General features: G+C 44.3%; 1 protein-coding gene and 1 pseudogene across 4 annotated transcripts in view; both read right to left on the bottom strand.

The window, feature by feature from the left end:
* Positions 1-23,909, bottom strand: part of LOC124619344 (mesocentin-like) — a 628,722-nt gene that overhangs the window by 94,781 nt on the left and 510,032 nt on the right. For all 4 annotated transcript variants that reach the window (XM_047145661.1, XM_047145662.1, XM_047145663.1 and 1 more), the window contains exon 2: positions 4,253-4,385. In XM_047145661.1, the coding sequence (XP_047001617.1) occupies positions 4,253-4,384 (132 nt within the window). In that variant the 5' untranslated portion in view covers position 4,385. The remainder of the gene's footprint in view (positions 1-4,252; positions 4,386-23,909) is intronic.
* On the bottom strand, positions 14,611-14,728 carry LOC124620438 (annotated as a pseudogene).

Genomic DNA, 23,909 nt, shown 5'->3' with positions numbered 1-23,909 from the left:
CTTACTCTACGTTTTTGCATAAATTTTGGTGCACATCTTTGTGGGAGACAACTTTCCCACGTAGCTTCCCACTTCCAGAAGCACTATGTGACGTGACTATTTAAACCTCAAGTTAGCGCACAGGGTTATAGTTTCGATCAGTGCTTTATAATTTGCGTATTTATTTCCTGTAGTAGCTTTTGAGTAGGCAGAGTTTCTAGTAAAAAGTAACTGTTAACACATGAGTTTTCAGCACAGAAATTTATTCCTGCATTAAAAACTTACAGATCTTGTGATCTTAGGCTCTGCATAGCAGAGGTTACTGCCTCTGCTCTGCTACCGGCTGCGTGGCAGATAGTGGGTTAAACCTTGAGACAAAGTGTTTCTTCCTGTTTTCTCTCCTTGTTTGTATGTTGCACACATTCCGATCTCAGTAGCACCACCATCGGGTAATTTTCTCTTTTGCAGGGGTCTGTTCGTACTTTCTCAGTTACTTCAGACTGCTCAGTTTGTATTTCTTGAGATCTTATTCAGTTTTTAAACAGTACAGTATTGCTAGAGACTGTGCTGGTAGCGAGCAGACACAAGGAGAATTGGCTGGTGCCCATAAACAGCTGGAAGCTGCATTGGGCCCAGTAAACAGGCTTTTGACTACTACTCAAAGCTGTGGCAACACTGGGACACCAGTGACGAGACTAGTAATGCCTTTGGTGCTGCTTGAATCCACTGGTGACTTGGTTGTCACTGCATCTTCCAACATCTGACTGGTCTGTCTTCACTTGAGAGTGAGTGGCAGATAGTGTTGGATTCCCTTCTCACTGGGTGGAAGGCAAAAGTGGGAATGGGCTGCATGGCTTGCTCCTTATGCCTTAGCAACAGGTATGAGTTGCTAATCAATGTTGATAATACTCCTGAGCAAGCAAAGGATGCCTTGTACAAAGTATTCTTTATGCCTCTAGTAGACAACATAATTTGTTGGACTGTTTGAAAACAAGTTTACTTAAAATCACTAAAAACCAGTTATGACAATTGTCTGTGACACACATTTTAATTCTGATATTATCTGTAACTAAAAAACTGAATAAAATTAAAATCTGAGTCTTATTAGATAACTGCAGAGCATTTTTTTTACTGTGTGAAATGTAATTACTGTTATTAACAAGAAGGCTAATTGCAAATATGTAAACAAACTACTTTAAGGAATTCCTAGACTGTTTTTCCAAAGACTGTTATTATTGAAATGAAGTACATTTTTAATGAAGCTAGGAAAAATGCTAAGAAGAAATTGCATTTGATATTTTTTCACATGATCCACAAATGCAACGTGTACAGTTAAGATTTTTATATGCTATTATATTCAAATATCTTACTATTTTCATTGTGAACGAGACTGTTCTGAAACAAGGTACATTTACTGCCTAATGACATTTTATTTTACGATTCATACTATGTCATTTTCCATTTGGATATAAGTCAAATTTCATTGTATTTCATCAATTATCTAGTTTTAACAATCACCAACACTGCACCTAATGTATATAAGGCCCATCAGGACCACTGTTGTAGGCCAATTTTGCACGGACTTTCGAGGTGGCCACTGTGCTGCTCTGATTTGTGAATCTGAAATCATTCTTCAAGGTACACACTGTGCCAAATTAGCCCAGTACCACTGCTTGCTTGTCTTCTGGATGACTTCAAGATGGAAATAAATTACTTCAAAATCCACAAACATGTGTGATACATATTAGTGTCAGCATCTTTCTTACTCTGATCAGTTGTAAGATTTGGACTTCCTCCTCTAAAGCAACAGCAGCAGATCATCTTTTCGACACAGATTACTCGACTTACGTATATGTCCAATGGGTTCATCCATTGCTTCACTTTCTGCAGATACTGATGTTTAACTAGATAACATAAAGAATTTTTATTACAGCATAATATCAACATAGTTTAGTAACTTTATAAAGTTCAGTGCATTAACTGACTATCAAGTATTTGATCCCAGTCAGTTTCAGATACTTTAATGACAGTATGATCATTATTCTTTGTTTTGTTTTTGTAATGAAAACTTCTCAAGATCAACCACTCTTCACTGAGTATTCTGTGTCTCTCTTCCCATTAATCCAACTTGGTAAGTGTCGTACACTGACAAGCAGTACTCAAGAATCAGTCGAATGAGTATATAGTTTTATGTGACATCCTACTTTAGATCACTTGGGACGGTTAGTTCCTAGTACTGCATGGTTATTATTGTTTCCAGTGATTTGTAGCCTAAAGCACTATCGAACAGTAACTGAATCTCCTCATCTATATACAGAATGTGTTACATTTGTTTAGTTCTCAGTCAACTGCCAGTCCCTGGCCAAATCACTAATCTGTAGATCTTCCTGTACTTTGTGACCATCCTCCAGCATAGCACGCATACAGGCAGAATACGGTGCTGCGGTCGGCAATGCCTACACAAGACGACAAGTGCCTGGCAAAGTTGTTAGATCTATTATTGCTGCTACAATGGCACGTTACCAAGATTTAAGTGAGTCTGAAAGTGCATCTCCCAGGTGGCGATGAAGTGGGGATTTTCCCAAACCACCATTTCACGAGTATACCGTGAATATCAGGAATCTGGGAAAATATCAAATCTCTGACTTCGCTGTGGCCGGAACAAGATCTTACAAGAATGGGACCAACAACAACTGAAGAGAATCTTTTAACATGACAGACGTGCAACCCTTCCACAAATTGTTACGGATTTCAATGATGGGCCATTAACAAGTATCAGGGTATGAACCATTCAACAAAACATCATCGATATGGGCTTTCAGAGCTGAAGGCCCACTAGTGTACCCTTGATGACTGCATGACACAAAGCTTTACGCCTCGCCTGGGCCTGTCAACACCGACAATGGACTGTTGATGACTGGAAACATGTTGCCTGGTCAGGCAAGTCTCGTTTCAAATTGTATTGAGCAGATGGACACGTACAGGAATGGAAACAACCTCATGAATCCATGGACCCTGCATGTCAACAGGGGCTGTTCAAGCTGGTGGAGGCTCTGTAATGGTGTGGGGCACATGCAATTGGAGTGATATGGGATCCCCGATACATCTAGATATGACTCTGACAGGTGACACATATGTAAGCATCCTGTTTCATCACATGCATCCATTCATGTCCACTGTGCATTGTGACGGACTTGGGAAATTCCAGCAGGACAATGTGACACTCCACACATCCAGAATTGCTACAGAGTGGCTCCAGGAACACTCTCCTGAGTTTAAACACTTCCACTGGCCACCAAACTCCCCAGACATGAACATTATTGAGCAAATCTGGGATGCCTTGCAATGTGCTGTTAAGAAGAGATTCCCACCCCCTCTACTCTTACGGATTTATGGACAGCATTGCAGCATTCATGGTGTCAATTGTGTCCAGCACTACTTCAGACATTAGTCAAGTCCATGCCACATCGTGTTGTGGCACTTCTGCGTGCTCGTGGGGGCCATACACTATCTGAGAGAGAGAGAGAGTGTGTGTGTGTGTGTGTGTGTGTGTGTGTGTGTGTGTGTGTGTGTGTGTGTGTGAATCCAGTCACAAAGATAAGAGAAATTAGGGCTCATATGAAGGCTTATAGACAGTCGCTTCACCCCTGATCTATTTGAAAGTGGAACAGGAAAGGAAATGACTAGTAGTTGTACAAGGTATCCTCTGCCATGCAGCACGGAGTAGCTTGCTGAGTTGCAGATGTAGATGTATTCCAATACAAGTAAGCTAGTACTTTCTTCATTAAACAGCAATAAGGAACTGTATTGAACGTCTTTAGGAAATTCACAAGATATCTGTTTTGCTGAAGGGTAGGCCTATGATTATGTACGTCTGTTTAACACATTTTGGAAGGGCATACTGGAAAGTAAGGCCTCCGAGTTTTTGTGTGTAAATTCTTAAAGTTTTTTTAGATGAAACTGCTATTATTAACATTCTACATCTTTATTCTTCATGCCTACATGTTTATTTCTGAACACAGTCACCCTGGCGACAAACACATTTTATCCAATGAGGGACCAGTTTGCCAATATTGTCAACAAAACATTTTTACAAGAAGAGCTGGCAAAGTTAATTGCGAACGCTCTGTACATAAAGAGCTTAAACTGCCATGCACTGGGAAATCTATAATCGAGCATGCACCAACACATAACGAATGCTGTCTAATAATGTGCTGCAGATACTGGGCAATTCAACAGCCACTGGTTTGAACCTAATGCCACGTAGACCTACCTCCACATTGAGCTCCAGCAGGCTGCCATCGAGCAGGGTGACCCTGGCGAGGACGGTCTTCCCGCCCCCACTGCTCTGCTTCACGGCCGGCTGTTGTTCGCCCTTCTCAGCCGCCTTCGTCTCCTCAGGCATGCTGCAACAAAACAAACATCCTCTCATTACCTTCCATTGCAAGGTCTTCTCAAAACAAATACATTATATCTCACTTGTGTGAAAACTAAGAAATAAAATTAAAGAGAGACACATAAACATACAGAAGAGATAGAGACAGAACCACTGGCCATTACTTGCCTTCAAGGGGAGAAATTTCAGCACAGGACCCAGGAAGACAGAGTCTGAGTCAGTTGCCCTTCCTTCTTAATCTTCCCCATTCTACCCCTCTCTCTTGGCTGATGAAGAAACTATTACTTCCAAAAGCTAAGATAGCATGTGTACTTTCACAGGTGTCTATCAACAGTAATGAACTAAGTGCTGGCCTTCAATTGTGTCTTATAATTTTGTAGTTTTCTCCAGAGAAATTTCCTTTTGATACAAATAAAATTCACAAATTACGTCTGTATATGTGCAGCTGAGTAAAACTAATTTTTATCGTGATATGCGCTATCTGCTCAAATTATCTAGACACCCTATGTAATGTGCAATTGATCACTATAGTCCAATTTTCCTGCTTTCATCAAGACATTCCCTTTACGTTTCGTTCTGATAAAATTTAGTTTCATTCAGTTGCATATAGACAGAGTTAACAAAACAGTTTCCACATGCAGCTGAGGATGACAGAACAATAAAGATGAAATAAAATCCAATCCATCTGTGGCTCATGGAACGTTTCAAAGTGTGTGGCAGATGGTATTGTGTAGTTCACTATGTGTATCACAGTGTCTTCTTGTTCCATTCATGGATATAGCGTGGGTGGAATGATTACTTACACAACTCTGAGCACGCTGTTTGAGCAACTGATGTGTGATCTTCAGTGGATTTTTAATAGCTCTGTCTCACATACCGCATCAGTTACTTTGTGCAGGTCGTGTAGTACTTCACACACCTTGTCATAGTTTTTGGTGCTGACACTTTGTTTACTACTGTATTAGTCATATTAAGCCATTTATTTCCATCCTTAGTGTTGTTTTAATAATAATTACACGTATTTTCACCAAGAAAATCAAAGTTTCTGATGTCAGTTCAAAGGATGATTAAATATTGTTGGTGTCGTTCTATAAGTTAAATATTATTTCTGTAATTTATTCATTAAATGTTGAGGCAACGGAATGTCAAAATATTCCCCCAACGCATGGCCGCATTCACACAGACTGTCAACAGAATATTATGTCAGCGTCAACGTTTTCCGCGAGTGTTCTTCCACAAGAGATTTAGGTTTTACAGTACCCCGACGGAGTAAAACATCATGTACTCTAGAAATAATTTTCGTTGAATAACCTTTCTAAACAGTGAATACGTCAGCTCTTTTCAAATACAAAACTACGATTGTTATTTATGTTATTTGACACTTAGAAAGAAAAACATAAAATGGATTGGGTAAAAAGGCTATGCGTATTGCATTCAGATACAGTATGATATGTTTGCATGAATACATTTTCTCTCGCAAATAACCGTCGATTTTTTGAAATGTTTGGACAACACTTTTCCAATTGTTTCATTTCTCAGCAGTTTTTTACCACACAAACTTCGTCAAGATAACGTCCGTTATGAATCTTGCGTCGGCCGTTAACAAATTCTACCACTGCTAGTTCCTTTACTCTGACACGACATCCAAATTTTTCAATCACCGATGATATCTCGTAACACGACTTTCATAGGGCTGAGCGAAGTGGTGTGATGACGTTGCGTCAAGTGTGAAGGTGACATCGCCTTCCGTCCCGATCCGTTTGCTGACGTCGAGTATGAATCAACTTTTAAACGTGAGGCCTGCAAAATTTTATTGAATCGCGTCAGTCACACACAGCGGCTTGCTTAACATCTGAAGAGCCATCCAACGTGCCCGTTTTAACCGATCGCGCCAGCAGACGGCTGCACGTGTCGGCTTCGCTCGAGGAATAGCCACAGGCTGTCGGTCGCCCCCCCCCCCCCCCCCCCCCACTTCTCTTCAATCCTGGCCGCCTCGTGGCCAACCGCCGATGCCGTATAAGGCCACAACAGACTCCCGACCGGCTGCACGCGCGGGGATGTGCCGCCTCCAGCGTGCTACCCACGTCTTTGTTATTTACTTTCATTAGAATGGCTTTATTTTCCGTACCTGGTCCATGCATGCTGCCAGTAATAGCAACGCGTTGCTGAAGTTTTTATTACCGACGCCGAAGAGATGACTAATCCTAATGAATCTTGCATCTGACGCGGATGCCCGTTACCAGTAACAACCGGTAACTGGAAACGATGCAAGAACTGACGCACAAAATACACTGATGAGCCAAAACGTTATGACCACCTGCTTAAAAGCTTGTTTGTCCGTATCAGGGATCCGACAGTTTGTTGGTAGGTTTGTCGGGATATGCAGCATTAGATATCTACGCACAGGTCATGTACTTCGCGCAAATAACGGGCCACTGATTTGCGTACGCGGTATGGCGCCCGAAAACAACCCAGATGGGTTCCATAGGATTTAAATCTGGCGAATTTGGTCGCCCAGAGTCAACTTGAGTCCAGTATAACGCTCCTCAAACCACTATAGAGCACGATTCTGTCTCCGAGAAATGCCACGCCGGGTAGCCGCGCGTTCTGGGGCGTCTTGCACGGTTCGCGCGGCTCCCCCCCCTTCAGAGGTTACGAGTCCACCCTCGGGCATGTGTGTGTGTGTGTGTGTGTGTGTGTGTGTGTGTGTGTGTTGTCCTTAGCGTAAGTTAGTTTACGTTAGATTAAGTAGTGTGTAAGCTTAGGAGCCGATGATAGCACTTTTGGTCCCACAAGATTTTCCCACGAATTTCCAAATTTTGCTCCGAAAAAACGGGCAATTATACCGCTGAAAGATGACATCGCCGTTGGGGAACACATCAAGCATGAAGGGATGCAGGTGGTTCCAGATGCCAGCGTGTCTTCGATTACTACGAAAAGTGCCATGCAAGCGTCAGGAGAGTGTCTCCCATAGCACAATACTGCTCCCACTAGACTGCGTGGCGCGCTGGACATTTCGAGCCATTTGCCTAGATGACGGCGTTTGTGGTGACGACCATCGATCTACTGTAGCAAAAATGTGATTCACTCGAAGAGCCGACACGTTCCCATTGATCGACGGTCGAATCCATATGGTCTGGAGCCAACAACAACTGTAACTGACGATCTCTTTGGGTCAACGTGTGAATACGTAGGAGTGGTCTGCTGCGGAGCTCCAGGTTCAACAATGTACGGTGAATGGTGTCTCCGAAACAATTGTGCGGGCACCGGTACTGTGCTCTTTCGGCAGAGATGCCTCAGATCACCATCTATCCTATATTACAGAGCAGACAAGCCTCCGAACCCTACGTTCTGTGAAGAGTCGTGGACGTCCTATCATTTAGCGCCCACTGGTAGTTTCACTGTCCTACCTCTACCCTTAGATGCTCACTACAGTAGCACGTGAACATTCGACCAGCTTCGCCGTTTTCGAGATACTGCGTAACAATAATCTGCCCTTTGTCGAAGTCGCTTATCTCAATGGATTTCCCCATTTGCAGCCCACATCTTCGCTAGCCCGTCCGTGTCTGCAAAGCTTACATACTCTCCTTACGGCATTCAACGTCGCGATGGGCAGTGGTCGTAATGTTTTGGCTTATAAGTGTAAATTTCTGTGTTGAGGAATCCCTCAAACATACACGATTATCACAATGTGGAGATTACAAGAACTTTAAAACTAGTAAATGTTCAATGAAAGGAAATTGACAATTGACACAGTGGCGAGTACAAACACCGGAAAAAAGTAAACCAGATCTTTCCGAAATTTTAATGGAAAAACCTGCAATTAGTCGCACGCCACATAAACCATTTTATTCGCCGCTAGTCAGTGACAGTATAAATGTCCTGTGCAAATGGTAAACGACTTGGCTTGAAACCACTAACACAAAGGTAGACTTTCTTGAGGTCACTGGCGGAATGCAGTTATGACATGTCCTCTTTCTAGTGCGAGTCACGTACATCGGCACGAGAAACAATGAGAAGCGACGATACAACGTCGAGGTCATACCGGGTGGTTTTTCCCGCGGGATATCAATGAAGGTATACAACAAAGAGAAAATGGGCGCCATTCACACAAGGCCACAGGGGTCTTCAGATCATTCAGCAGTTGTCGAGCACTTATACACAATTTAAATTAAATTAATATTACAGTTGAAAGGATAGAAGTAAAAACCGTGGACGCTATGAACGGGTGAGAGCTTAAGAGTTCTGCTTTTCTTTTACCGCTGGCACGCATTAATATCAGTTCGACTATTTATGTCTTCTTACTAGTCTCTGATGGATGTGGTGAACACTACATCCTCAGTTGCTACCCACTGATGCGTTGTTCTTCCGACAGATCTTTCAGAACATTCGAGAAAAATGTCGTGTATAATATTTTCATCAGCCATCTGACATCCATTACTGCATAAAATCCTCCACCGAACTTTTCCTTGTTCACTAATTTCATCCACACACTTTCTATTAGGTCGTCATCTCTATTGTTTCGTATCACTTGGAGCCCAGCGAAGAATTTCACATGCCACTCTACCATACATTCACCTGCTGCATGTCTCACTCATCTCAATTACGTTTTTATAACAGTCCCAGTTACTTGTTCCAATCTCTATTCTCTGGTCCATTTGTACAGTTACCAACCAAACCTCAGTTTTTGTATTGTACGTATACTAGTTCGTAATCTGTGGAAACCAAATTACTATGCACATAATGCTTGCTTGCCCCGTAGTGTACTACACTAAATTGCATGAAGTCATGAGACAACAGAGTCAAAATAGCTAAATAAGTATTACCAACGCTTGAAAGCTGTGTAAATATCTGGAACGTCACCAACTGCATCTACAAGCAAGTTATCAAACGTGGTTATACATTGTTGAGCCAAACCGTTATGACCACCATAGGTCCCACCGTTGGAGCAAATTACAGCAGCCATTCGGCGTGGCATGGATTCAACAAACCGTTGGTAGGTTTTCAGAGGCATGTGGCACCAGATTTCTAAGCGCAGGTTACACAATTCACGAAAATTACGTCCGGTGGTTTTTGGGTGAGCAACTGACGCCCGATGGCGTGCCAAATACGTACGTTCTGGTTGAGGTTAGACGAATTTCTACATCTACATATAAACTCCGCAATCCACCATACGGTGCGTGGCGGAGGGTACCTCGTACCACAACTAGCACCTTCTCTCCCTGTTCCACACCCAAACAGAACGAGGGAAAAATGACTGCCTATATGCCTCTGTACGGGTCCTAATCTCTCTTATCTTATCTTTGTGGTCTTTCCGCGCAATGTAAGTTGGCGGCAGTAAAATTGTACTGCAGTCAGCCTCAAATGCTGGTTCTCTAAATTTCCTCAGTAGCGATTCACGAAAAGAACGCCTCCTTTCCTCCAAAGACTCCCACCGGAGTTCCTGAAGCATTTCCGTAACACTCGCGTGATGACCAAACCTACCAGTAACAAATCTAGCAGCCCGCCTCTGAATTGCTTCTACGTCCTCTCTCAATCCGACCTGATAGGGATCCCAAATGCTCGAGCAGTACTCAAGAATAGGTCGTATTAGTGTTTTATAAGCGGTCTCCTTTACAGATGAACCACATCTTCCCAAAATTCTAACAATGAACCTTAGACGACTATCCGCCTTCCCCACAACTGCCATTACATGCTTGTCCCACTTCATATCGCTCTGCAATGTTACGCCCAAATATTAAATCGACGTGACTGTGTCAAGCGCTACACTACTAATGGAGTATTCAAACATTACGGGATTCTTTTTCCTATTCATCTGCATTAATTTACATTTATCTATATTTAGAGTTAGCTGCCATTCTTTACACAATCACAAATCCTGTCCAAGTCATCTTGTATCCTCCTAGTCACTCAACGACGACACCTTCCCGTACACCACAGCATCAGCAGCAAACAGCCGCACATTGCTATCCACCCTACCCAAAAGATCATTTATGTACATGGAAAACAACAGCGGACCTACCACACTTCCCTGGGGCACTCCAGATGATACCATCACCTCCAATGAACACTCATCATCGAGGACAACGAACTGGGTTCTATTACGTAAGAAGTCTTCGAGCCACGCATATATTTGGGAACCAATCCCATATGCTCGTACTTTACTTTGGAGTCTGCAGTGGGTGGCCAAGACATCAATAAGAGTTCACTATCATGCTCCTCGAAACACACTACACGAATCTGACCTTGTGATAGGAGCAGTTATCGTGCTGGAGGATGCAATCTCCGTTGAGGAAGGCATCAAACATGAAGGGATGCAGGTGGCCCGCCATAAAGTTCACGTACTCCACAGCTGTCATGGTGCCTTCCATTGCCGGTACCGCCAAAGGTTCCACGGAAGCCCAGGTGAATGTCCCTCAATCATAATACCGGTCCCAGACAATGTCAAGGTGTAGGTTTCGAGTAGCCACACACGAACAACGAGCTGGTACAACAAGAAAAGTGATTAATCCGACCAGGTGATCTACGGCCCAATCTGAATGACCCCGTGCCACTGCAGTCGTAACTGATGATGTCTTTGGATCAATGTGGAAACACATAGAGACCTTTTGCTGTGGAGCTCTGCGTTCAACAGCGAGCGGAACAGAGTGCTCAGAAAGATTTTGTGTCTGCAGCAGCATTGTACCCCGTCGACAAATTTGCCCCCAGATCGCCACCTATCCTGCTTTACAAAGTTGCCAAGCCTTATACCACAACGTCATGGGTCATGAAGGGTGGACGTCCAACATCTTGCAACCACTTTCCATAAACGCTCACGACAGTAGCATGCGAAGAACCAACCAGCTTCGCCGTTTTCAATATGCTTGTTCCCAGGTGCTGGTCCGTAACAACCTGCGCTTTGTCAAAGTCGCTTATGTCAGTAAATGCCCCATTTGCTGCCAATATTGTCGCTACAATGGTTCCCCATTCGTCACTGCTCCGCTCATATACTTCCCTCACAGAGTCACGTGCGCATAACGCCATCAGATGGCATTTAGACTAACGGTGGGCAGCTGTCAGATTAGTGTATGTACCCAACAATAATTATCTGACTTTCAACACGGACTTGATCGTCTTTATTCACCACGATCGCGACCTCGGCCATACTCGCTTTGAAGGACGTTAATGCATAACGTTCCTTTTACGATGATACTGTCCTCGTGTCAATTATGTCTACTTGTTAGCATCCAACGGTACAGAAACGCATAAACTACTGTACGACTTTGTCAACAGTGACAACATCAAGTTATAGCTCCCTGTGCTGCTAATTTAATGCTCTTGGTAATTAGAATATCAGGGTAAGTCCGAAGCTTAATTAAACTACTATCTTCCCACTCGCTCCTCAGGAAAATATGGAACTCTCAGCCTCTAAATGTACGTCACTATGGGCATCCTATATGTATGTGCCTGAATACTGCTGTAACTAAACATACGGCTGTACGTATGGTTGTAATATCCAACTCTTGTTCTTGTAAACTGTTCTCCTCTTCTGTTTAGATTGTACTTTTAGTTCTGAACAATTACTCAATTATCTATCCGCAGCTTTTGAAACAATTCTTGCAGGACACATAAAAGAACATTTTATTGTTACTTTAGATACACAGTCATTAATATGGATTGAGCTGGAAACATCCCAAATGCATATCATCAGCGATTTATCTTTTCTTTTGAGTAGCCAGTAAGATTATATATATATATATATTCGTCTTGTTTGCTCGTTTCGGTGTACTGCGGTTGTAATACTTACTTTATGTCGGAATCAGTCCTTTGTTAAGCCTATGTAACTTCGTTCCAGGGTACGATTGACGCTAATGTCTACCTTACAATGTCAAAACAAACTAATCTAAAATACATTTACAGTGTTGACAGGAGTCTTCGTCTTTTGTATACAAAAAAAAAGTAGCACTTCACGTAACAATTACTATCGAATTCATGTTACCTGCACACACAGTTTCCACTGCGCTTCCACCCAGTGTGAAATTTTACAACATTAATAACGCTCCAGGCGGAAAATGTTGTCCTTTCTAAAGGAGACTTGATCGCCGGCGCGACATGTATAGGACATATCATATAAGGACGGGTCGCAGAAATTACACTGCACAGCGTTTACATTGTGCCAACATTAGCTCACTGTACTGCTAGACTCTGGCTTGTTTCCTGACTTGTTCATGCACTATCGTCAATGATAACGAAAGAGTCTCAGATTACTCGAACTTTAAATGACAGACACAAGAGAGATTATGTGTGTCAAATCAGCAAATCTGTATTTGTCTTTGATCTGACGTAACAAGACCGATAATAATGTCTTTACTAACTGCCGAACTTTGGAACGAGGGTCTTTTTTGGACGCACTACGACATTCACTGAGCAATAATTATCGCTGCTCGTCTCGGTGAATGAATTTGTACAAGCTAATGGTCAGGTTCGTGAGTGACGCTTATTATATGGTTGGAGTCGGTTGTGAAACCAGCCCTTCAAGTGAAACCTATTAGGTCTAACTGCCAAAGCTCGAACCTATTGTGTGTAGCTGCTATAGCTCGAATGGAAGAACTTTGTGAGTGACAGACTGCAGTACCGGTGAGCAGCGGAGGGAGGGTGGGGGACTGCCGATTTTCAGGCGGCGACGCCTGAAAAGACTGTATGGGCCGACTAAAGAGGCGAGCACTTAGTGGTCGAGGCAGAACAGCAATTGGCTTGCGGCTGGCTCCTACTACTCGACTAGCTGAAACGTCAACCAAAGAATGTAGACTGTCTTAACACGATACTCCTGTGATAGTTCTGGCTATCTGTTTTGCTACAGAAGAATGTGAAACATGACAATCCGTACACTAGAGCAGAATCCGCCTGTGACGAGCACATTACTACATTCATTAATGGTCCGATTCTGACGTTACTAATTGCACAATAAACGGAATCGCTGTGTCGTGAGGGGGAGACACACGGCCGGAACGGCTGGCACACAACTACTCAGAGCATCACACACACACACACACAGTTCGCTGGGAAGCTGTGACTCCTGAGGCAGATGTAAGCTATGCGTATATTGTCCAGCAGACACTTTCGTATTCGGTCGTGCAGTTCAAATGGTTCAAATGGCTCTGAGCACTATGGGACTTAACTGCTGTGGTCATTAGTCCCCTAGAACTTAGAACTACTTAAACCTAACTAACCTAAGGACATCACACACATCCATGCCCGAGGCAGGATTGAAACCTGCGACCGTAGCAGTCGCGCGGTTCCAGACTGTAGCGCCTTGAACCGCTCGGCCACTCCGGCCGGCGGTCGTGCAGTTAAAACTCCTGATATCGGCCCTGATGTGGAATGCTTAGTTATGTTTGACTTTGTCCTGGCGAAAGAAGAGCATTTCCCGTGTCGTCGGAGTCTTGAAAGAACCCTTTGTAGTACACTCAGCGTTGTTTGGACCGGGGTTGAGTCTGGATCTGCTTCAAGTGACGCGTGTAAGAAAGTAAGGTGCAATTGGTGGCTTTTTGGCCTTACGTCGTAAAGATGACTGTGAACTTATGGGTCTATTGTAATGCTTTTCGCTGTCTTTGAATTTACACGTACATTAGCGAGCGAGGTGTTTAAAGCACCGGACTCGTATTCTGGAGGAGCGCGATTCAAGTCTAAGTCCTGTCATCCAGATCTAGATTTCCCAAAATCAAATCAGGTAGCTTCCCCACCCCCCCAACATAATTGCTTTGAGAAATACACAGTTGACCTCCTGAGAAAAAGGAAATTTAACAAACGGACAGACAGACAATCGAATAACAAATGACCAAAAAAGAAACATTTTTTCGTGCGCTATATTTACAAAATAAAACATTTTCGGAATTTATTCCTTACTTGTACTGTGAAGCCTTGGTTTTCGCCAAATTTCATGATTCTAAGTCTACTGGAAGTATCCTACGGTTTTTAATGAGGAGTTTGCGGGTATCAAAATATGTGACATAAATGGCATCATCTTTTGATTGCACGGATCCAGAAGCTTAAGGGACTATACACCTTAGTACTCCGTCTTCAGGCCACAAGTGGCCCATCGGGACCATCCGACCGCCGTGTCATCCTCAGTGGAGGATGCGGATAGGAGGGGCGTGTGGTCAGCACACCACTCTCCCGATCGTTATGATGGTATTCTTGACCGAAGCCACTAAGCTTCTCAATTGGCATCACAAGGCTGAGTGCACCCCGAAAAATGGCAACAGCACATGGCGGTCTGGATGGTCATCCATCCAAGTACCGACCACGCCCGACAGCGCTTAACTTCGGTGATCTCACGGGAACCGGTGTATCCACTGCGGCAAGGCCGTTGCCTACTATAGACCTTAGTATGTAACATAAATTTAAATAAGATAAATATAGCCCAGTGGCCGTCAAACTGCGGCCCAAATTACGCACTCGTGCATTCCGCGATTCTCAGCTGTATTTGATAATATGTAGTAGCAACCAACAGCCGAATTCAAAAACGTCACCTAACGTTACGACCTTCTTAGGAATGTAGCTTTCGTGCTCAGTAACATACAAAGATACTTACGGACATCGTAATATTTTAAGATGCGATTAATTTTAATTAGCGGTGAATTCGTCGGTGAGCTAAGTAAAATTAGCCGCTTAGCTCACGGGCAAAGAGGCAAACAGCGCGGTCACTGCTGGGTTACACAGCGTTTTTTTTCCATTACTGACGCCTCACGGGCGTATACAACTCTTTCCGATTACCTGCTGTAGTATAAATTTTGACACGGAAGTAACATGGATTCTCGAATGCGCTTTACAGAGACGGTCATCTTCAAATGAGGTACTTATTTGTACCAACGAAATACAAAATTAAATTAAGGCTGTGGTAATACAGCGCAATGGAAAAAAAACCACGCAAAAAATAGTAAACAAATGGTTCAAATGGCTCTGAGCACTATGGGACTTAACAGCTATGGTCATCAGTCCCCTAGAACTTAGAACTACTTAAACCTAACTAACCTAAGGACATCACACAACATCCAGTCATCACGAGGCAGAGAAAATCCCTGACCCCGCCGGGAATCGAACCCGGGAACCCGGGCGTGGGAAGCGAGAACGCTACCGCACGACCACGAGCTGCGGACAATAGTAAACATCTGCGATCTGTTAAAACTTGTTGAGATGACACAGTTACTGAAGTAACACAACTTTGGAGTCGCTGGGTGTGGCAGCAATCTCAAACGGAGAAAAGTCGACAGAAAGTGTTCCGAATGGTGCCGAATTTTAACGATAAATATTTGGGACCCAGCGGCCAATCTACCGCGCTCATGCTGAAGCGCCAAAGAAACTGGTATAGGCTTGCGTATTGAAGTAGAGAGAGATGTAAAGGGGCAGGCTGCGGTGGGCAACGCCTATATAAGACAATCAGTGTCTGACGCAGTTGGGGATCGGTTACTGCTGCTACAATGGCACGTTATGAAGATTTAGGTGAGTCTGAACGTGGTTTTATAGCCGGCGCGCAAGCGATGGGACACACCATCTCCAAGGCAGCGATGAAAGTGGAGATTTTCCCGTACGACCATTTCACGAGTGTAGCGTGAATATAATGAATCCGGTAAAACATCAAATCTCCGACGCCGGAAAAAGATGATGCAAGAACGGGACCAATGACCGCTGAAGAGAAACGTTAAACGTGACAGAAGTGCAACCCTTCCGCAAACTGCTGCATATTTCAATGCTGGGCCAATCAGCATGTATCAGCGTACGCACCACTCAACGAAACATCATCGATACGATCTTTCAGAGCCGAAGGCCCCCTCGTGTACCCTTGATGACTGCAAGACACAAAGCTTTACGCCTCGCCCGGGCCCTGTCAACACCGAAATTGGACTGTTGATGACTGGAAACATATTGCTTGTTCGGACGAGTCTCGTTTCAAATTGTATCGAGCGGATGGAGGTGTACGTGTATGGAGACAACCTATGAATTCATGGACTCTGCATGTCAGCAGGAGACTGTTCAAGCTGGTGGAGGCTCTGTAATGGTGTGGGACGTGTGCAGTTGGAGTGACAGGGGACTCCTGATACGTCTAGACACGACTCTTGATATGTGGCACGTACGTAAGCATCCAGTCTGATCAACTGTATCCATTCATGTCCATTGTGCATTCCGATGGACTTGAGCAATTCCAGCAGGACAATGCGACATGCCACGCGTCCAGAATTGCTAGTGTGGCTCCCGGAACACTCTTCGGAGTTTAAACACTTCCGCTGGCCACCAAACTCCCCAGACATGAACATTACTGAGCATATGTGGGATGCCTTGCAACGTGCTGTTCAGATGAGATCTCCACCCCCTTGTACTCTTACGGATTTATGGACAGCCCTGCATGATTGATGGTATCAGTTCCCTCCAGCACTACTTGAGACGTTAGTCGAGTCGTTATAACGTCCTGCTGCCACACTTCTGCATGCTCGTGGGGGCGCTACACAATATTAGGCAGATGTATCAGTTTCTTTGGCTCCTCAGTGTACTAATGTATCGGAGGCTCACAGCATAGTGATTTATGTACAGTCTTCGACATAAAAACCGGCCGCCACAGAGACTACGTCCGAGTCGTTCACTTAAGGTGGCCAATAAAACCGACCGCCACTGACAACAGTAAGTCACGCCATCTGCACAATCTGCCGACAATCTAAGATGCGGAAGTGTCATGAGGAAGCGTTGTCTACTTCCGAGATGTTCTTCGGTTGTGTGAGCCGGTGGTCTAGTGGTAATCGTCGTGCATTACTCAATAGTCGCGTGTTCGCATCCAACCGTGCCTTCATCTTCTTCTTCTTCTTCTTCTTCTTCTTCTTTTCTATATATATATTAAAAAAATAAAAAAAACACATTTCGGCCCTCGTCTAAAGTTAAGAGTCTGATTGAACATGGAACATAATTGGCTTCACATTCTACCCACCAGTGATAACAAATACTTCCAGAAACAACTCCGCAGGACAGCTCGTGGCTGCGTCACGATCAGAATAGCTTTACGCTCCAGCATTTCCTCGCGCTAAAGCAACTAGCTACCGGCCACCGGCTAGACGCCACCCGCCGCCTGAAATCGGGCGCCGCCCAGGTGAATGCGGCGCGACGCAATCAGTGTATGTATCAACTGTATCACAGTATTTACTTTTGGTATAACAGAGGGGTGATGCAGAGGTTACACTTTTTTCCACTTGCGACCCAATTTGAAAAACGCTTAACCGTGAGTTCATGATTTTAAAGTATGCAAAATCCAATGTTTAACTGCAAGATGATAACGAGAACTTCAAATTAGAAAATGACAGTTGATACAGACACTGACAGTGTCGCGCCGCATTCACCTGGGCGCTGCAGTCATGGACTGTGCGGCTGGTCCCGGCGGGGGTTCGAGTCCTCCCTGGGGCATGGGTGTGTGTGTTTGTCCTTAGGATAATCTAGGTTAAGTAGTGGTTAAGCTTAGGGACTGATGACCATAGCAGTTAAGTCCCATAAGATTTCACACACACACACACACACACACACACACACACACACACACACACACACACACACACACACATCACCTGGGCGGCGGTCCGCCCCCGGTAGCTGAGTGGTCAGCGTGACAGACTGTCAATCCAAAGAGCCCGGGTTCGATTCTCGGCTGGGTCGGAGATTTTCTCCGCTCAGGGACTGGGTGTTGTGTTGTCCTAACCATCATCATTTCATCCCCATCGACGCGCAGGTCGCCGAAGTGGCGTCAAATCGAAAGACTTGCACCAGGCGAACGGTCTACCCGACGGGAGGCCCTAGCCACACGACATTTCATTTCATTTTACCTGGGCGGCGCCCGATTTCAGGCGGCGGGTGGCGCCTAGCTAGCCGCTGCAGCGCGAGGAAATGCTGGAGCGTAAGCTGTTCTGATCGCGACGCAGCCACGCGCTGTCCTGCTGAGTTGTTTCCGGAAGTATTTGTTATTATTGGTGGGTGGAGTGTGAAGCGAATTATCTTCCGTGTTCTATCAGACCCGTAACTTCAGACGATGGACGAAATGTGCTTTAAAAAAAGTTGGACGCGAACACGCGACTATGAGTTTAGAATGCACGACGATTACCACTTTTTTTGCGTTTTGGTCGGTAATGTTATTTGCGTTGGTCTGGGCGGACGTCACAAGACACTCGTTCAAGTTGATCGTTGATTCCTTGACTCAGTTTTTTTATTATTATTATTATTATTATTACAGAGAGCACGCAGCCCTCTGACCGAACACGCAGAGCTACCGTGCCGGCAGACACTTCCGCATCTTACAGTGTTGCCAGATTGTGCAGATGGCCGGTCTAAGCGGTCGGTTGTATTGGCCACCTTAAGTGAACGACCCGGACTTACTCCTGTGGCGGCCGGCCGGCGGTCAGATTTTATGTCTAAGACTGCACATTACCAACCAGTAAGAAGATACATACGCTGTCCGACGCGTCACCCGAGGGTGTCAATTTTTGGTTCTAAGTAAAATAATCTTACGGCCATCGGTTATGCTGAGAAAAAGGAGGTCTTAACAATCGGGCAGGCAGGCAGACAGACAGACAACGAGGTCATTCTATTAGGGTTCCGTGTTTAGCGATTGAGATGCGGAACGCTAATACGAAGACAGACACGTCTGCGACCGGGTGACGGTCTAGGAAATGATGTTTACCAGCAGCCGTCAGACAGTGTTCGTCGATCGGCTGGATGGCTTCGGGCGATTCTGACAGTGGGAACAAGCGGCGCGGCAGCCGGCGTCGCCACACGCAACGACGCAGGGTCCGCCAGACGGCGCCGACACCAGCGGCGGAGGCGGAGGCGGAGGCGGCGTCGCGACGGTGTGGCGTCGGCCGCCGCGGAACGGCTCCTCGGCACGAGAGGGCGCGGCGGCGCACGCGACCCCTGCCCGCCGGGAATACCGCGCCGGCCAGACGCCCTAACGATCGCCGATTATGCGCCAGCGCTCACCACCGGCTACACTTAGCGGGCCGCCACTCGTGCTCGGCTATTCCGCAGCCTGTGAAGGTCCCCTTAAGGGACTCCGGAAAGGCTCAAAAATCATGAAAAGTTCAATTTTTACTTTTTTGCGTTTTCTGAATCTGCAGACTATTACCTTTTAATAGATATATAATTTATTCAATTCCGAAGACTACAACTATTTTTAATTTTTTTTTGAAATGTGTTCTACGTGACCCACTGTGGCGTTGTTAAACTGCTGTCAAATGGTGTTATTATTAACGTCCGTGTTCATCAGGTACATTTTAGTGATGTGAGATAAAGTATGTGTTGTGGCTAACCTGTGATGGTTCAATATATATCGCTGGTGTGACTGTCGATTGTTTCATGTTTATTTACTCTGTCGTTATCTCGAAAATATTCGTAATTAATTCTGTTTCTTGAGTCTCTGTTTTGTTGAAGTATAATAATGAGTAAAAGTAAAGTTATTAGAAATCCTCTGAAGGCTTTTAAGAAAAGGAGACATGTTGGAAAGCCAAAGGTATGTGTTATTACTGTAAACAATAACCTCTCAAGTACACCTGCCCATAGCAGTCAAAGTGGGAAAGAAAATACTTCACAGAAGAAGCTTGGTTCAATGAGTGAAAACTATGAATGTTTTATGGGCGAATCGGATGTGAATGAAATATTTGATATGTCGGTTCTCAAAGGAATTTTTTCAAACTGTGTAAGATGTATTCATTGTAGTGAAGTTGGTCTGGAACTCTCCATAATAAAGCACGTAGGACTTGCTAGTGAAATACAACTGAAATGTGATAAGTGTTCATACATGACCACCTTTTGGAACAGTGTTGCAGTAACTGCAACTGAAGAAAATGGTAGCAAAATCTACGAACACAACAACGAGCGATGCTTGCTTTAGACAAGGAACGCCTTCGGGCTGCAGACAGGGCTGTAAAGAGTCTAGAAATACAAGCAAGAGTAAACAGGAGGAGGAACAAGAGGAAGCTGGAGGAGGAGTTTGCAGAGGATGAAGATAATCCATCCTATGGACCTGGAATGCACTAAAAAGTTAATCCAATCTTTGTCGCTCGATTCCCAAAACTTTTATTTTCTCATACTAATTACATGTTTTCTAAGGATCTTCCAAACATATTTGTTTCAAACTTTCAGTAAATGTTACACAGTACCTTCTGCATAATTTAACACAGACTTTTTCCAAAAAGCTGTATATTTTTGAATATATAAATAAAAAATTGCAAAAAAATGTTGTGAATTTTCATTACAATTGAAAAAAAAATCATCTTTAATAACAACTAAAATTTTGTAAAATCCCTGTGTTAAGTTGTAGCCCATATTCCAATAAATAATCTGTAAAAAGTTCAACTTCCTACCTCAAATACTTTGTGAGGAAAGATGTAATTTATAAGCGTTATTTTAACATTGCAAGTATAGGGCGTTCCGGAGCCCCTTAAAAGCTAACAATGAGGAGCACCTGTGGGTGCCCGACAGAGCAATGTGCGCGGTAGGAATGCGACGTCAAGTCGGGCGTGCACTATGACGCAGTCTAGAGCAGAATAGCACGTGCCGTCCCAACTCCATCAACATCGTACCTGTGACTCTCTTGATGCAATTCGAGCGATGTCTGCAAAAAGTAAAGAACGCAAGTAACTTCCGCTTGATGCGTCACTGCCAAGTGACATACATGGCTCGATGAAATTTGGACCACACAAAGAAGTTCCACTGCGTAGTACAGAACGTAAACTTATATTCAAGGACAATAACTACACTGGAGTCACTGCGAGTTATGATGGTCCCCTGGACGTTACAGAAGGCGGGACATGGTTCTCAATAGGGTGCGTGATCGCCACATGCAGCAGGGCATACTCTGCAACGTGCTCACACTCACCCTGTATAACCTACCAGGCCTGGCAACAACCCTAAGGCCGGCCGCGGTGGCCGAGCAGTTCTAGGCGCTTCAGTCCGGAACCGCTCGACTGCTACGGTCGCACGTTCGAATCCTGCCGCAGGCATGGATGTGTGTGGTGTCCTCAGGTTAGTTAGGTTTAAGTAGTTCTAAGTTCAAGGGGACTGATGACCTCAGATGTTCAGTCCCATAGTACTCAGAGCCCTTTTTTTTTAACAGATCCTAAACGCGATCAACACTAGTGCACTGCGGTGGCCGAACCTACCTGCCACAGAGAATCGCAACTCTAATTGCACACACCGTTGGCGTGTACGTATACGACGTTATGCTGACAACCGACCTTGTCTCCTGGGTGCTCCACTTTTTTTAGAAGGCTACTGAATATTTCAGTGGACTACGTATTTACTATTTATCAAGCTATTGAAAAGGCAAAGGAAGTTTCTTTTAAACATATTTCAAGCTGTGTGTCATAACAGATCTGCTGGAAATTCAGAGAGAGAGAGAACGTAACAGCACTTTATTTCTAAGACTGCTTCAGAGTTTACCACGCCGAAAATTCATCCTATGTGATCGTGTATGCCTCAAAAGTAATAAAAGCGTATTGCTAACAATATCTGAAAATTAATTTTCGGCAGGTAATATATGCGCTAGAGAAATTCAAATAAAACGCTGCATTCCTGTACCATTTGGCCACGTAAATTACTGCCAGTGGATGAGGCGCGAGCAGGTTGACTACAAGCTAAAATTATCGCACCTTTTCAGATTTTTGCGGAATAATATCAGTTTAAGCCTGCATTTCTATGGTCGTATTATTAGTGGCTACTGTATAAACGGTTTGTTTATTAACACTGCCGCTTTGTACGCAACTACAGAAATTTGCTTTCATCACGATGTCCATCCCGTTTTATTCACTCAAAAGATCTTCAGTGCTAGGGTTTCCTACGTCTATTTTTTGTTTACAACATGGTTGCGATGTCGTCAAGCAAGTTTGACAAGACTTTCCCCTTGGGCATCGGTGCTGTAAACAAAAAACAAAATGGAGACTGTACAACGCGAATAACGATGGTCTACTTTGGAGGTAAATTTTTTCAGATGGTCAACAACAAAATCTACTTGCAGCCTTGTGGGGGAAGGGAACGAGGAAGAGTACTACTTCCCCGTTCTCTGCCCCATTCATCGCGAACATTCTTCTACTGTACGTACATGCAACTAGAAACATCTTACAAGAAATCTTTTTTACATGTATGGTTATTTTTTATTTGAATCAAACACTACATTAAACTGGCGATTAGTTAACTACTGCCCCTTGGACTTTATTAAGAAATACCAGACAAAAAAGATGTCATACGCTTCCGTCTGTACGCGTATCCAACATCCACACAGCACTGCGGAAAGATCACCATTATTACAGCGTACCATGTTCCCGGCGAATGACGTAATGCCGTACAATCATAGAAGTGAGGTTCTGTATAGCTAGAACGGAAATGTGCAACTCTTATGTGGGTTTAGTCACCGTATCATATTACACTACAATGCGTCAGGAAACTTCTTCAGTACTGCGCCGTCTATGTCTTACAGGAAGAAAAGCACAAAATCTGACACTGCCTACATCATCCAACCTGACCACCTGTAATTGTACGATATGTCATAGGGTGGGAATATGGGACACCACTACACGTGATCTTTCTAGAATTCAGTGATGATCATCACATGCCGGCAAATGGAAGGATTAACTCTGGTTTCGACTACAGGGAACACAGCAGCCTTTGGAAATTAAAGTACAGATAAATATTGAGATGTCGCGTATTATTTTATGTACAGGACTCCTATAAATGATTCATTCGTCAGCAAAGTTCTATATTTTCCCAAATATTACATGAACAAATATAACTGATGCATGAACAGAACAGTAAACTCTCCAAGTTTGCATTTTTAACTCCACAAATCTTCTATGGGTGCCCCTCTGGTCACACGACACGCGACCACGCCCTAGTCAGGTTCGTTTCATATCTTATGTAGTAACATTCTGTCAATGGTCATCACGGCAGCACTGATGTGTTCTCTGAGCTGTTCCAGTGTTCTCGGCAATGGCTATACGTAAACATGATCCTTAATGTACCCCCAAAGGAAAAAGTCAGAATGTATTAAGTCAGGCGATCTGCGGGGTGAAGGGAACAGAGCCACACCATCTTCACCACTACGCCGAATCCAAGGATGCGGGAGTTCGTCGTTTACATAGCGACGAACATGGATGCTCCAATGAGAGGATGTCCCGTATTGTTGGGAGAGGAAATCCTCCGAATCAGCTGTCACTGTGGAAACAATGACAACTGCAACATATCACGGTAAGAGGTACCCGCCACAGTCCTCTGACAAAAGAAAAACGGCCCATACAGCTTCGTCTGTGACACTATACAGAAAACAATAACCCTCGGCGAATCTCGTTCATGCGCCATAATTTCATGAGGATGTTCCGAGCCCCACAAACTCACACAGTGGCGATTAAACTTTCCAGATAAACTGAAGGATGCTTCGTCGCTGAATATCAGCTTGGAGGCGAAATGTTTATCCTCAAGCGCTTCCCGCAGTATGACGCAAAACTGAAGGCACCGGCCACAATATTCCGGTTTTAAT

The sequence above is a fragment of the Schistocerca americana genome, chromosome 6 (assembly GCF_021461395.2).
Source record: "Schistocerca americana isolate TAMUIC-IGC-003095 chromosome 6, iqSchAmer2.1, whole genome shotgun sequence".
NCBI classification, from domain to species: Eukaryota; Metazoa; Arthropoda; class Insecta; order Orthoptera; family Acrididae; genus Schistocerca; species Schistocerca americana.
Note: the sequence above shows the minus strand (reverse complement) of the source record. Positions and strands in the feature narration are given on the sequence as shown.